Source organism: Chiloscyllium plagiosum, unplaced genomic scaffold (genome assembly GCF_037043375.1).
Source record: "Chiloscyllium plagiosum isolate Xiang-an unplaced genomic scaffold, Cpla_swu_hap1 HiC_scaffold_39, whole genome shotgun sequence".
NCBI lineage: Eukaryota > Metazoa > Chordata > Chondrichthyes > Orectolobiformes > Hemiscylliidae > Chiloscyllium > Chiloscyllium plagiosum.
In genome coordinates, this window is record NW_028270177.1 from 14,807,223 (window position 1) to 14,821,259 (window position 14,037).

General features: G+C 43.4%; 1 protein-coding gene across 2 annotated transcripts in view; it reads left to right on the forward strand.

The window, feature by feature from the left end:
* The window catches only part of LOC122540954 (NT-3 growth factor receptor-like), a 767,468-nt gene that overhangs the window by 199,106 nt on the left and 554,325 nt on the right, over positions 1-14,037 (forward strand). For both annotated transcript variants that reach the window (XM_043677305.2, XM_087981472.1), the window contains exon 2: positions 10,503-10,577. In XM_043677305.2, the coding sequence (XP_043533240.1) occupies positions 10,503-10,577 (75 nt within the window). The remainder of the gene's footprint in view (positions 1-10,502; positions 10,578-14,037) is intronic.

Sequence of the window (14,037 nt, forward strand, 5' to 3'; positions counted from 1 at the left end):
GCACAGCAGGTCAGGCAGCATCCGAGGAGCAGTAGAATTGACATTTCAGGCATAAGCCCTTCATCAGGATTCCTACATCTTTTCCATCTCTTCCAGCACCACACTCTTGACTCTGATATCCAGTATCTGCAGTCCTCACTTTCTCCTCATTTGGTGGCCAGGAAGATTTCACTCTTTGTGTCAGGTCTGCCAGCCTTGGAACCAAAAAGAACCTGCACATTCTGAAGTTTGGTGGATTGGGAAGTAATGTGAAATGTTATATCTGTGAAAAATGAATGAGGGCACAGTTTACAACTCTACGTTGCAGGCTTGAGGACATTGTCCCTGATGTGTGGGAACATGCGAGATGCAAAGACCAAGTTCCAACGTTGTAAGATGTCTTGGACTGAGTGAGGAGGATACAGCGCTTAGTGGGGATTGATCCCTGCATTATGAGAAACACAACACCAATAGGAATTCTGCAAAATGTTTCCCTGCCAGAAGTGCATTGTCTTTATTTCAATCTATTCCAGGTGTTGTTGACAGTGTTGAACCTTCTTCCCTCTGCTGCATGGTAAACCCTCCAGCAAACTGCCCTGAAATCATGATATGTGCTGCCATCCTCACTTGACAAATCTACAAACCCAATTAGCAATCACTTAAAAAGGGAAACCCTAACAATCGCTGTACACGTCATTCTGCTGTAACACGTGTTTCGTTTATGTAAATTCGCTATAACCTGATTGCCAAACTGGGGATACTGTTTCTGAAGCATGAAGTTTTAAGGCGTATATTGGTAATAATGCGATTCTGGCCCCATTAGTTGAAATGGTGCTACTATTATGCGATTTTCTTAAAACATGGGATTGGACTATAGCAGAACTGACTGTATCTGAGATGCTCAGGCATTCTGTCCCTGGGATTCCTTCACTTTAGGTGTGCCTGACATTTCTTTGGCTGATAAATGTTGAAATTCATTTGAAATAAATAGCTGCCCCCATATATTTGAGCATTTACCCTTTGGAGTGCAACTTGCCTATAATTTCACCAGCGAAAGTCCTTTAAAATGTGAACAGCAGCATTGTTTGATGCTGCGATGATCATGACTGCAGTTTGCCTGTCAGATTGAAATTAAGCGAGGAGAGCTCTTCAGCACTTTGACTCAACCAGTTAGTCACCCAAAGGTTAAAATGGGTCCAAATCTGTTTCACATCAACTGATACAAGCAGGTTATACTGTATCCTGTGATCAAGGACAGAGCCTGTCATTACTTAACGTGACGTTAAGTTGTCAATATCCATCTGTCTCTCTTTCATATCCCATCCTAGCACCCTGATAGAGTGGCAGGTCATTATTATTACACTTGAGTATTTAATTTGGGATTAGACACCCATTTAACAGGAGCTGTTTGAATTTGTCTCTCTCTGTCTCCCTTGGGTTTTGGAGAAAATTCTTGTCAATTTCACATGTTTGATGAGGCTTGAGGGACAATGGATTTGCAGCGTGGAAATTGAAAATAGCAATTGGTCAAATGGCAGGAGGATCAGTGTTTGCAAGGAGCTTCTTGCATGTTTTAGTTCTCTGTTAACTTTCTGTAAATAATTCAGTCCCTGAGCTCACTGAGCAATTACTTTGTAGAAAATGTCCCCAAAAACCTAAAAGAAAGATGAGAACTGCCGCAAACAGATAACAGATCCAACATGATTTGAAAGATAAAAGGCAAACACTTTAGGAAGTGTTCCTTCTGCTGTCCTTATGAAAAGTACCGGCTTGCTTATCGCTGAGTTAATTTATGTAAATTGTGCGGATTGCCAGTGTGGATTGGGTCAGGGCTGCCAACTGCGATCAGGGTAGGGTTTCCAATTAGGATTGGGTTAAAGTGTCTGTGAGCATCAGGTTAGGGTTTTTGGATGAGATTGCTTATCCCTCCAGGATTATCTTGGACACTTCAGGAATTAAAACTAAATCCCCTGGTCAGAGCTGTGGGTAAAAAGATTATGGGGTCATTACAATAAGTTATTTTTTATATTTACATTTTCTTTAAACACATTTGTTTATTAGTTAGAAAAGTATTTTTAAATGAATAAGGTAGATGCGTATGGGAATTAGCGAAACCTCGAGGCATGCATATATCCAGAACTGACAAACTGAGGTTAGAGGTGACATTAAGATCTGGGTCAGAGTGCAAAGGTCTTACTCTCCCAAAATACTGTGCGCTGGTTCTTTTTGCAAAGTTGCCTTTCACTAGTGATAAGAATGCGTTGCAGATGTTCCAAGATAACTGAGGCAAAATGTAATTTGCCTGTCAAATAAATATAAAGATGTCACTCAGTCGCAGAGACTCTGGTATAAAACTGTAAAGAGGAAGTGCCAATAATAAGAGGGAATGCAAGGGAGATAGAGAATACGTGGTGCTGCAGATGTAGCTGAAATAGGACACCTTGTAAAGGACAATATTATTGTGCTGTATTTCAACAATCTCATTTTTAAAATGTAATGTGCTAAATTCCAGGAGGGAGGATAAAATTGTACTCATTGTTCTTACATTGCCTGAAACAAAAACGCAAACACGACATCAGCAAGGATTGTGTCAACTTCCCTAAACCTTTATATTGGGTGGGAGGAGTAGGATATTCGGGGTTGGAGGAGGGGTTTTTTGCTGACTTTCTTACACTTTACTGTTGGGCACTTAGGATAACTCATCTTTCTTTGATGAAGAAGTCTGGGGTTAATTTATACCATTCCTTTTGAATTTTTGTCTAATTAGGAGTAACAGCATTTATCGTCTTGTTCCTTTGAGCGAATTTGTAAAAGTGAGAAAGCTTCCCGACAAAATATTGCTGTCGCAGAAAGAAGCCAAAACACACTTTGTTGAAATGCCTCCAAGTCAGTGATTCTCAAACCTTTTTGCATTGTGGTCACTTATTGAGGCTAGTGAATTGCTCTGACCCCACTGTGAGGATGGAGTAGGATGGCTAAGGAAGCCCAGGCCAATAGCCCAGGTACACAGCTATCTCTCAGCCATTGCTATCACTGAGCTCAGGACCCTTCAGTTTCAGTGCACCAACACCTTGGGGTTCCATCCCCCACTTTGGGAAGTTAAAGTTGTTAAAGGTGCAGATGACAGAAGTACAGTTTCACTGTTAAACCTGGAAGTCAGGTGCCCTGTGAGCAATACTTATCATGGTCTGTACCTTGTTGAAGACTCACAGACTGGGAAAATCTCTTTTGTTGGTTGTTGTCAATGGGTCTGAAAAGATTTAAACTCGACTGAGTGCAGTATGCATCACTGCTGTGATTAGAGTAAAGAAGGAGATTGTAGGAGACAGAACTGGGACTAGTGTCCTCCTCACAGGCTATGCAGTAACGCAGGTCACATTCACATAATCTGTAAATAATCTCAGTAAGACAATGAATGTTGTACTGTTGATGCAACAAGACTCTTGTAGTTAGACCAGAAAGGTGGCTCTCTCAATTTGTACTAGATCACTTCCGGTTTGAAGAAACCCACACAAAACTGATACAAGATCTGGAGGGTTGGGAAGATGTCTTCTACCTCCCTTTGATTGGGCTTAGAATCACAGAATTATAGAATCCCTACAGTGTGGAAAGAAGCTCTTCGGCCCGTTGAGTCTGCACCGACCCTCTGAAGAGCATATGACCCAGAGCGAGTCCCGTCATCTTATCCCCAATGAAATAACTCCAAAGAGGCCGGTATCCACTCACCAAGTCACCCTTTATTTACAAGTGGAGAGTCCTTGACACTGATTCAGCGCTCTCAGAGCCAGCTCTCAGAGTAAACAGAACCTCCGACACTCCTGCTTATATCTGTCAGCCAGGGCTCTCTGATTGGACCGTGGGTGGCACGGTGGCTCAGTGGTTAGCACTGCTGCCTCACAGCGCCAGGGACACGGGTTCGATTCCTGCCTCGGACAACTGTCTGTGTGGAGTTTGCACATTCTCCCTGTGCCTACGTGAGTTTCCTCTGGGTGCTACGGTTTCCTCCCACAATCCAAAGATGTGCAGGTTAGGTGAATTGGCTGTGCTAAATTGCCCATAGTGTGAGGTACGTTAGTCAGGAGTAAATGTAGGGGAATGGGTCTGGGTGGGTTACTCTTCGGAGGGTCGGTGTGGACTTGTAGGACCAAAAGGCCTGTTTCCACACTGTAACGAATCTAACATCCCCAGGCAGGGATCTCATATTCTATGAGGTCCACCTGACTGACCTCATTGCAATCACACACCCATAACCTTGTATTTCAGAAGGCTAACCCACTTAGCCTGCACATCCCTTAATAGTACCATGGCCAATCCACCTAACCTGCATATCATGGGCTTGAAATAGTCTGTTTCAACCAAGCACTTGACAGGTCAGCAGGGGCCTTCTTCTTGTATCAAGGGTGCAGGCTGCTTGATCTCTTGAGTTACAGCACCATTGGGAGTGCAGAGGAAGCTGCTGGTACTTCATTCACCTGAGGTCGATGATTGTCATAGAGTCATAGAGATGTACAACACAGAACCAGACCCTTCAGTCCAACCCATCCATGCCGGCCAGATATCCCAATCCAATCTAGTCCCACCTGCCAACACCCGCCCCATATCTCTCCAAACGCTTCCTATTCATCTTCCCATCCAGATGTCAAATAAATGTTGCAATTGTACTAGCCTCCACCACAACCTCTGGCAGCTCACTCCACACACATACCACCCTCAACGTGAAAGAGTTAACCCTTAGGTCTCTTTTAGATCCTTTCCCTCTCACCGTAAATCCATGTCCTCTAGTTCTGGACTCCTCCACCCCAGGGAAGAGATTTTGTCTATTTATCCTATCCATGCCCCTCATGATTTTATAAACCTCTATAAGGTCACCCCACAGCCTCCGATGCTCCAGGGAAAATAGCCCCAGCCTGTCGAGCCTCTCCCTATAGTTCAAATCCTCCAAACCTGGCAACATCCTTGTAAATCTTTTCTGAACCCTTTCAAGTTTCAGAACTTCCTTCCGATAGGAAGAAAACCAGAATTGCAAGCAAAATTCCAAAAGTGGCCTAACCAATGTCCTGTACAGCCGCAACATGACCTCCCAACTCCTGTACTCAATACTCTGACCAATAAAGGAAAGTATACCAAATGCCTTCTTCACTATCCTCTCTACCTGCGACTCCACTTTCAAGGAGCTATGAACTTGTACTTCAAGGTCTCTTTGTTCAAAAACACTCCCCAGGACATTACCATTAAGTGTATAAGTCCTGCTCTGATTTGCTTTCCCAAAATGCAGCGCCTCGCATTTATCTAAATTAAACTCCATCCGCCACTCCTCAGCTCATTGGCCCATCTGATCAAGACCCCGTTGTAATCTGAGGTAACCTTCTTCACTATCCACTACATCTCCAATTTTGGTGTATTCTGCAAACTTACTAACTATACCTTTTATGCGCACATCCAAATCATTCATATAAATGACAAAAGGTAGGGGGCCCAGCATCGATCCATGTGGCACCCCACTGGTCACAGGCCTCCAGGCTGAAAAACAACCATCACCCTCTGTCTTCTGCCTTTGAGCTAGTTCTCACTGTATTCCATGCGATCTAACCTTGCTACCAGCCTCCCATGGGGAACCTTGTTGAACGCCTCAGTGAAGTCCAACTAGATCACATCCACCACTCTGCCCTCATCAATCCTCTTTGTTACTTCTTCAAAAAACTCAATAAAGTTTGTGAGACATGATTTCCCACGCCCAAAGCCATGTTGACTATCCTTAATCAGTCCTTGCCTTTCCAAATGCATGTACATCCTGTCCCTCTGTCACTGCTCAGAAATGAGTGACGGTAGGACAATGAGTGTTGCAGAGAAATGGTGAGGGAGGGATGTTATGGTAAAGGTCCGGGAGGGATCAGCAGAAAACAATATAAATGGAGCTCACAGCAGAACCTCCCAACTTCTGATGTTATGTCTCTCAATCAGGCACCGATTGAACAAGGAAAACCACAGCACACCACTTGATGACCTAGAATCAGGTTTGCATATCAAGCCCATGGCTGTTACTGCCCTCATGGAAATGGTGCTGCAACGAGGCTCCTCAGTGGGCAGTAATTGCTCTGCACTCCCACCATCAGCCACCAGGTGGAACAGGGGCAGTGAGCAAATACAACTGTTAGATCTACAGACGACATACAAGCTCTTTCGTTCAATAAGTTAGAATATGGTCAGTCTCCCTCACCTCTCAACCCTGTTTCTCTTCCTCCTCACCCCAGTTGGAGAGTCCTTTACCAAGCACAGAGAATACTGGAGTAACTTAGCAGGGGAGGTGATGGCCCAGTGGTATTACTGCTGCCCTGTTTATCTACAGAGGCGAAAGTGAGGACTGCAGATGATGGAGAGTTGAGAGTGTGGTGCTGGAAAAGCACAGAAGGTCAGGCAGCATCTGAGGAGCAGGAGAATTGACGTTTCAGGCAAAAGCCCTTCATTAAGAATGGGTCTATGAGCCGAGGGAGTGGAGAGATATTTGGAAAAGGGGTGGGGCTGAGGGGAACGTAGCTGAGTGTGATAGGTAGATGGAGGTGGGGCTAATGGTGATAGGTTGGAGAGGACGGTGGCTCTGTGTACGTTGCATCTTCCTCCGCCATTTCCGCCACCTACAAACGGACCCCACCACAAGGGATATTCCCCACCCTACACCCCCCCCCACCCCCTCCCCCCCCCCACCCCTATCTGCTTTCTGTAAAGACTGTTCACTCTGTGACTCCCTTGTCCCCTCACCAATCCACCCTCCCATCCCGGCACCTTCCCCTGCCACTGCAGGAATTGCAAAGCCTGCGCCCAGACTCCCCCCTCACCTTCGTCCAAGGCCCCAAAGGAGTCTTCCACGTCCATCAGAGTTTCACCTGCACTTCCACACATGACATTTATTGTATCTGTTGCTACCAATTCTGCCTCCTCTACATTAGGGAGGCAGGACGCCTACTCGCAGAGTGCTTCAGAGAACATCTCTGGGACAACCACACCAATCAACCCCACTACCCTGTGGCCAAATTACTTCAACTCCCACTCCTACTCCACCAAGGACATGCAAGTCCTGGGCCTCCTCCATTGCTACTCCGTAACCACCTGATGCCTGGAATAAGAATGCCTCATTTTCTGCCTTGGGACCCTCCAACCACACAGGATCAACTTGGATTTCAGTTTCCTCATTTCCCCTCCATGCACCTTATCCCAGTTCCAACCTTCCAACTTATGACCTGTCCTACCTGTCTATCTTCCTTCCCACCTATCTGTTCCACCCTCCTCTCCGACCTATCACCATCACCTCCACCTCCATCCACCTATCGCATTCTCAGCTACCTTCCCCCCAGCCCCACCCCACCCTCCCATTTACCTCTCCACCCCCTTGGCTTACGGCTTCATTCCTGATGAAGGGCTTTTGCCTGAAATGTTGATTCTCCTGCTCCTCGGATGCTGCTTGACCTGCTGTGCTTATCCAGCATCACACTCCCAACTGTTTATCTAGAGACCGAAGCATATCCTGGGGGACCTAGGTTCAAATACTACCGTGGCAAGTGGTGGAATTTGAATTCAACTTTGAACAAAAAACAAAATTTAAAATTCTAATGATGATGATTGTTGGGAAAACCCCATCTGATTCACTAATGTCCTATCGGGTTGGAAACTGCCATCTTTACCTGGTCTAGTGTAGATGTGACTCCAGTAATGTGGTTGACCCTTAACTGCTCGGGGGGCAATAAATGCTGGCCTAGCTAGTGACACCCTCATCCTATGAATTAATAAATTAAGCATCTGTGGAGAGAGAAACAGAATTAACATTTTGAGTCCGGTATGACTTTTCTTTAGAACTGAAAGATGTTGAAAAATAGATCCTTTTTAATACTTTTGACTGAGGCAGAGAAGGAGCAGGAGGTCAGATGGTAGAAAGGCTGAGTGTAAAAGACAAAGGGCTTGTTGATAATGGGCAAAGAGAACAAAGAAATGTGAAAAGGTGTGAAAGGGAAAGAATTGGTCCTCTCAATGAAGCGCAAAGTGACCATGACACAAACATGACATGGCTTTGGGAGAGGGCTGGGGGAGAGAATGTATGAAAAGTGGAGAACAGACATGTCATGGTCAGCTTCTGAAGCTACTGAATTTAATATTGCGACCTTGAGGCTATGGATTGCTTAAGCGGAAAATGAGGTGTTGTTGCTCGAGCTTGCATTGCAAATTGTCCTCTACTTTATTTCCTTGGCACCAGGCTTGTTAGTGGGTCATAAATGACAAACCCACTGGCCTATATTGTGACTGCTGTTATAGAGTCATCGAGCCTCCTGGAGTATCTTGGAATGCCTGCAAACTAAAGGTGAAACTCCTGGACACTGGAAAGAAAATTCTTAAAGGCATTAATATTACCTTTGATTTGTAAAAAAAAAGGAACTAAGTGTTTGATTAGGTTTGTCATTGAAAACAGGAGGATGAAACCTCCAAGGCATGTCCAGCTAGAGGTGGAAACCTTACACCGGTCACCATGGGAATTGATGTGCCTATAAAAACTTACCGTTTAAGTCGGTGATCATTTTAACCAAGTCCTGCCAGCTCAGGTGAACATGAAGTTGGCAGTTCTGGATCTCTGTCCCTGTAATTAAACATTGAAATGAAAGCGAAATGCTGGGGATCTGAAACGAAAACACAACATGGTGGGAAATGCTCGGCAGATCAGACAGCATCCACAGTAAGAGGGAGGACAAAGTTTCAGGTGTATGACTCTTCAGCAGGATATTAAATATTGATGCATCCCTGAAGTGAATTAGCACAATGAAATCTCATTCTTACTCACTCTTGATTATCTGAGTTAATGGGTTGGTTCTTTAATCTTCTGAAGTGTTCATAAACCTTGCAGCAGAATGCAGGGATGTTTCGCACCAACCTTTTCTTCCCTTTGTTATTAAATTATCGATTAAACCATTTGTAGGCATGGAATTTATTGCAGCTGTAAATTGTTTGAACCCGTGACTGGTCATGGATAAATGTTCTGTCAGTCATCAAGAAATATCTTTGATCACTTGATTCCCGCAATCAGGTTCTTCTGTGCCACGAAGAGAACTATAGATCTCGAAAGAAATGTTGTTTAGGCTTCTTCTTGTAATATCTTCTTGTGCCTGACTGTTGGGATAATTGTAAGGAAGAAATCATTAGATGAATCAGATTTGAACTAAATGTTATTTTTCCTGCACTGCTGACAACTACAAATTGATTCAGTCGCTACATGGTATGGATTTTACATTGTGTATTAAAACAGTGTTGTCAACTCATTAATCAACCAGTTGAGGCGAATTCTGTGCATTTAAAGGATAATTGATAAAATGACCAGTGTTGACATTTACCAGCACTGGGTACCATGAATGCATTCAGCTTGCACATTCAGAATCTTTACATCACTGTGGAGAGATGGAACATGATGACTGCAGGACTCCACTATTCATCAGATGCTAATTGATTTCTGATAAAGAAATCATTTGTTTGCCAAGAAATTTTGTGCTGTCAATGACGATAGTGACTGAAGGTCTTCTGATGGGCTGGCTGAGTCTTTCCCCTTGGACCAATCGGATCTTTGGTAATTTGTTTCCTGTACTGAACTTGGAGCAATAAATCAGACCAGTTAGATTATTAATTTCAAGTCAAAGTTTTCAAATTGTGCAAATGGACTTAAATGCAGGAAAATCACGATTCCTATTGATTTTCCTGCCCCTGGGGCCAGTGATAGTAATGGTGGTGTGATGCAGAATTCTGGGATTTTAGGAAGAGGCATAACATTAGCCACTTCCATCAAAATTCCTCTATTTGCTCCTTTCAAGTGACCTTGCAGGGTGCAAAACTCAAGGAAAAATCAGCACTATTTTTCTTGGGTCTCATTAAGAAATATTTTTGCAGAAAATATTAAGTTTCCCCAAATGGAATGCTGTGTCGAGTCTGTGAGACTCAAGACCATCGAAGAGACAGCAGCTCTCCATTGTGACTCCCTCAGCTATCGGAAGGCATTTAATTGCTGTTGGCTCCTCAATCCCCTGTTGAAGGCTAGCAGTGCAATCGGACTCAAGAGTCCACATTTGACGTTGTCTCACCAAACTGATGGTGAGCCAGTCTTTCAACCACTGAGCCGTGTGAATTGAATAAACGCGGGGAACTGCACTGAGGCAACACACCAGTGAAGTGGGCAAGTGAGAGTTGGCGGATGGCAACATTCAGGTACATTTATCGGTTTGATGAAAATTGACAGCAAGTCAAAATTCATCAGACTTTCTGTCAGTGGAGTTTAGACATCTCTTTGCTCAACTTCCCCACAAAATGCCACAGAGTGGAGCTATTTCTGGGAAACTGGTACCACTGAGTTTATGCGATGAATCACCTACACACTCCTGTCGAGGTTAAGGTGCAGTCCCGTTTCACAATGCATGCCTAAACGTTTAGGGATTGTCCTATAAAATTATGAACTGAGAAAGGAACCATTCTAATCTCTTTGTTTATTGGCTGTTTTACAGACACATTGAGAACCAGAAGAGTCTCCAAACTTTGAACGCTTTTGATATGGAGCCTTACATTGGACTCCAGAATCTGTAAGTAAATCAAATAAACTGAAATGTTTTGTCAAAAGATTGCATTGTTCAATCAATGTTCAGTGTTAAGCAGTGAGAAAGTTTTAAATCAATGTTACAGCTCTCTGTTTTCTTCAAGATTAGTTCAAGTTAATGCGACTGGATGCTGAATCTAGGAGCGCCCGTCTTTAAAACTTATGATGAATTCTAATGCTGTGCCTATTCAGTCCAAGGGAACAAACTAGCTTCAGTTTGAATCTTCTGTTTGTAATTTTAAGTTTGAAGCCAGGTTCTGAAAACCTACATGTGTCAAATTCCATAACATAACTCACAAAGTTCTGTGAAGCCACAGTCTCAAATTTTCAGGATTCTTGGCATTTTGCTGTTGATCCTCCTCATCCTTACAGCTCTGAAACTGACCAGAGCTTTGGGTTAGCACATAGATAGTTTACCATGGAAATTTCATTCTGTCAACCCACTGTTTCATCAGAGGCTACACTGCGGATATCCCCCCTAATCAGTGAAGACAATTGATTCAGCAAGATCATCCATTTTTCTGCTGTCACTTTACTGTTAGGAACCACAGAAAAGTTCAGGCTTGTTTAATGATTGGGGCTCTAATGGTGATCTGAGCAAGAATAATGCAGAGCAACAATTTGGTCTTGAAAAGATAATACTTGTAATTGTGGCATATTGTTAAATGCTTTCATTAAGATTAATGACAACATTTTAATTTGTAAAAAAGCTTTTTTGTATGTTGCGGCTGTACAGAAAACTGTAAAAAAATTATTATTAATGCGTTTCATTTCTGGATTGGCTGTCTGTGAGAATTATTTCGTATGATTGACTATTTGGGTAGCAAACTCACTTCACTGCAGTTTGCTAGGAATGCTCATCATATAAATTGGACAAAGACCAATTTTAATGGTATTAGGCAAGAACTTTCAAAAGCTGATTGGGGGCAGAGGTTCGCAGGTAAAGGGACGGCTGGAAAATGGGAAGCCTTCCGAAATGAGATAACGAGAATCCAGAAAAAGTATATTCCTATTAGAATGAAAGGCAAGGCTGATAGGTATAGGCAATGCTGGATGACTAAAGAAATTGAGGGTTTGGTTAAGAAAAAGAAGGAAGCATATGTAAGGTATAGAGAGGATAGATCGAGTGAATCCTTAGAAGGGTAAAAAGGAAGTAGGAGTATATTTAAGAGGGAAATCTGGAGGACATAAGATAGCTTTGGCAAATAGAATTAAGGAGAATCCAAAGGGCTTTTAACAAATATATTAAGGACAAAAGGGTAACTAGGGAGAGAATAAGGCCCCTCAAAGATCAGCAAGGCAGTCTTTGTGTGGAGCCACAGAAAATGAGAGAGATACGAAATGAATATTTTGCATCAGTATTTACTGTGGAAGAGGATATGGAAAAATGTCCAGATTACAGAGGAGGAAATGCTGGATGTCTTGAAACGGGTAAAGGTGGATAAATCCCCAGGACCTGATCAGGTGTACCCAAGAACTCTGGGAAGCTAATGAAGTGATTGCTTGGCCTCTGGCTGAGATATTTGGATCATCGATAGTCACAGATGAGGTGCCGGAAGACTGGAGGTTGGCAAACGTGGTGCCACTGTTTAAGAAGGGCGGTAAAGACAAGCCAGGGAACTCTAGACCGATGAGCCTGACCTCATTGGTGAGCAAGTTGTTGGAGGGAATCCTGAGGGACAGGATGTACATGTATTTGGAAAGGCAAGGACTGATTAGGGATAGTCAACATGGGGAATCGTGTCTCACAAACTTGATTGAGTTTTTTGAAGAAGTAAAAAAGAGGATTGATGAGGGCAGAGCGGTAGATGTGATCTATATGGACTTCAGTAAGTCGATCGACAAGATTCCCCATGGGAGACTGATTAGCAAGGTTAGATCTCATGGAATACAGGGAGAACTAGCCATTTGGATACAGAACTGGCTCAAAGATGGAAGACAGAGGGTGGTGGTGGAGGGTTGTTTTTCAGACTGGAGGCCTGTGACCAGTGGAGTACCACAAGGATCGGTGCTGGATCCTCTACTTTTTGTGATTTACATAAATGATTTGGATGCGGTACAGTTAGTAAGTTTACAGATGACACCAAAATTGGAGGTGTAGTGGACAGTGAAGAGGGTTACCTCAGATTACAACAGGATCATGATCAGATGGGCCAATGGGCTGAGAGGTGTCAGATGGAGTTTAATTTAGATAAATGCGAGGTGCTGCATTGTGGGAAAGCAAATCTTAGCAGGACTTATACACTTAATGGTAAGGTGCTAGGGAGTGTTGCTGAACAAAGAGATCTTGGAGTGCAGGTTCATAGCACCTTGAAAGTGGAGTCACTGGTAGATAGGAGCGTGAAAAAGGCATTTGGTATGCTTTCCTTTATTGGTCAGAGTATTGAGTACAGGAGTTGGGAGGTCATGTTGCAGCTGTACAGGACATTGGTTGGGCCACTGTTGGAATATTGCATGCAATTCTGGTCTCCTTCCTATCAGAAAGATGTTGTGAAACTTGAAAGGGTTCAGAAAATATTTACAAGAATGTTGCTAGGGTTGGAGGATTTGAGCTATAGGGAGAGGCTGAACAGGTTGGGACTATTTTCCCTGGAGCATCGGAGGCTGAGGTGTGACCTTATAGAGGTTTACAAAATTATGAGGAGCATGGATAGGGTAAATAAGCAAAGTTTTTTCCCTGCAGTAGGGGAGTCTAGAACTAGAGGGCATAGGTTTAGGGTGAGAGGGGAAAGATATAAAAGAGACCTAAGGGGCAACTTTTTCACACAGTGGGTAGTACGTGTATGGAATGAGCTGCCAGAGGAAGGGGTGGAGGCTGGTACAATTGCAACGTTTAAGAGGTATTTGGATGGGTATATGAATAGAAAGGGTTTGCAGGGATATGGGCTGGGTGCTGGCAGGTGGGACTGGATTGGGTTGGGATATCTGGTCGGCATGGACGGGTTGGACCGAAGATTCTGTTTCCATGCTGTACATCTCTATGACTCTGACTCTATGTCAAAAAAAAAATTAAATTTCTCATCAAAAAGACTGGTAGATATTCAATGCAGCTTTCTTTAAGGTTAGCTTCCAAGTGATTCCTTCCTTTACCATTGGCCAACAAAATCATTCATTGTGATCACAAGAATGGTGTGAGACATAGCATGTCGCCAGCAACTCAATGTGATACGGACAATATAACCAAGCAATGAGATAACTATAATTTAATTGACAACATAATGTGGTCATCTATCTGGGTCCTTACATTTATGCATTTATATTTTTTGCCAAGGTTTCCCTAGTTGGTTTTAAATGCATTATGCAGCATAACATGGATAAATGTGAGGTTATACGCTTCAATATTAGTTAAATGGTGATATGCTGAGAAATGCAGAGGTACAAAAGTATGTGGCTGTTTCCGTACCCTTTATTGAGGGTGACTGACTGTGTGGAGTTTGCACATTCTC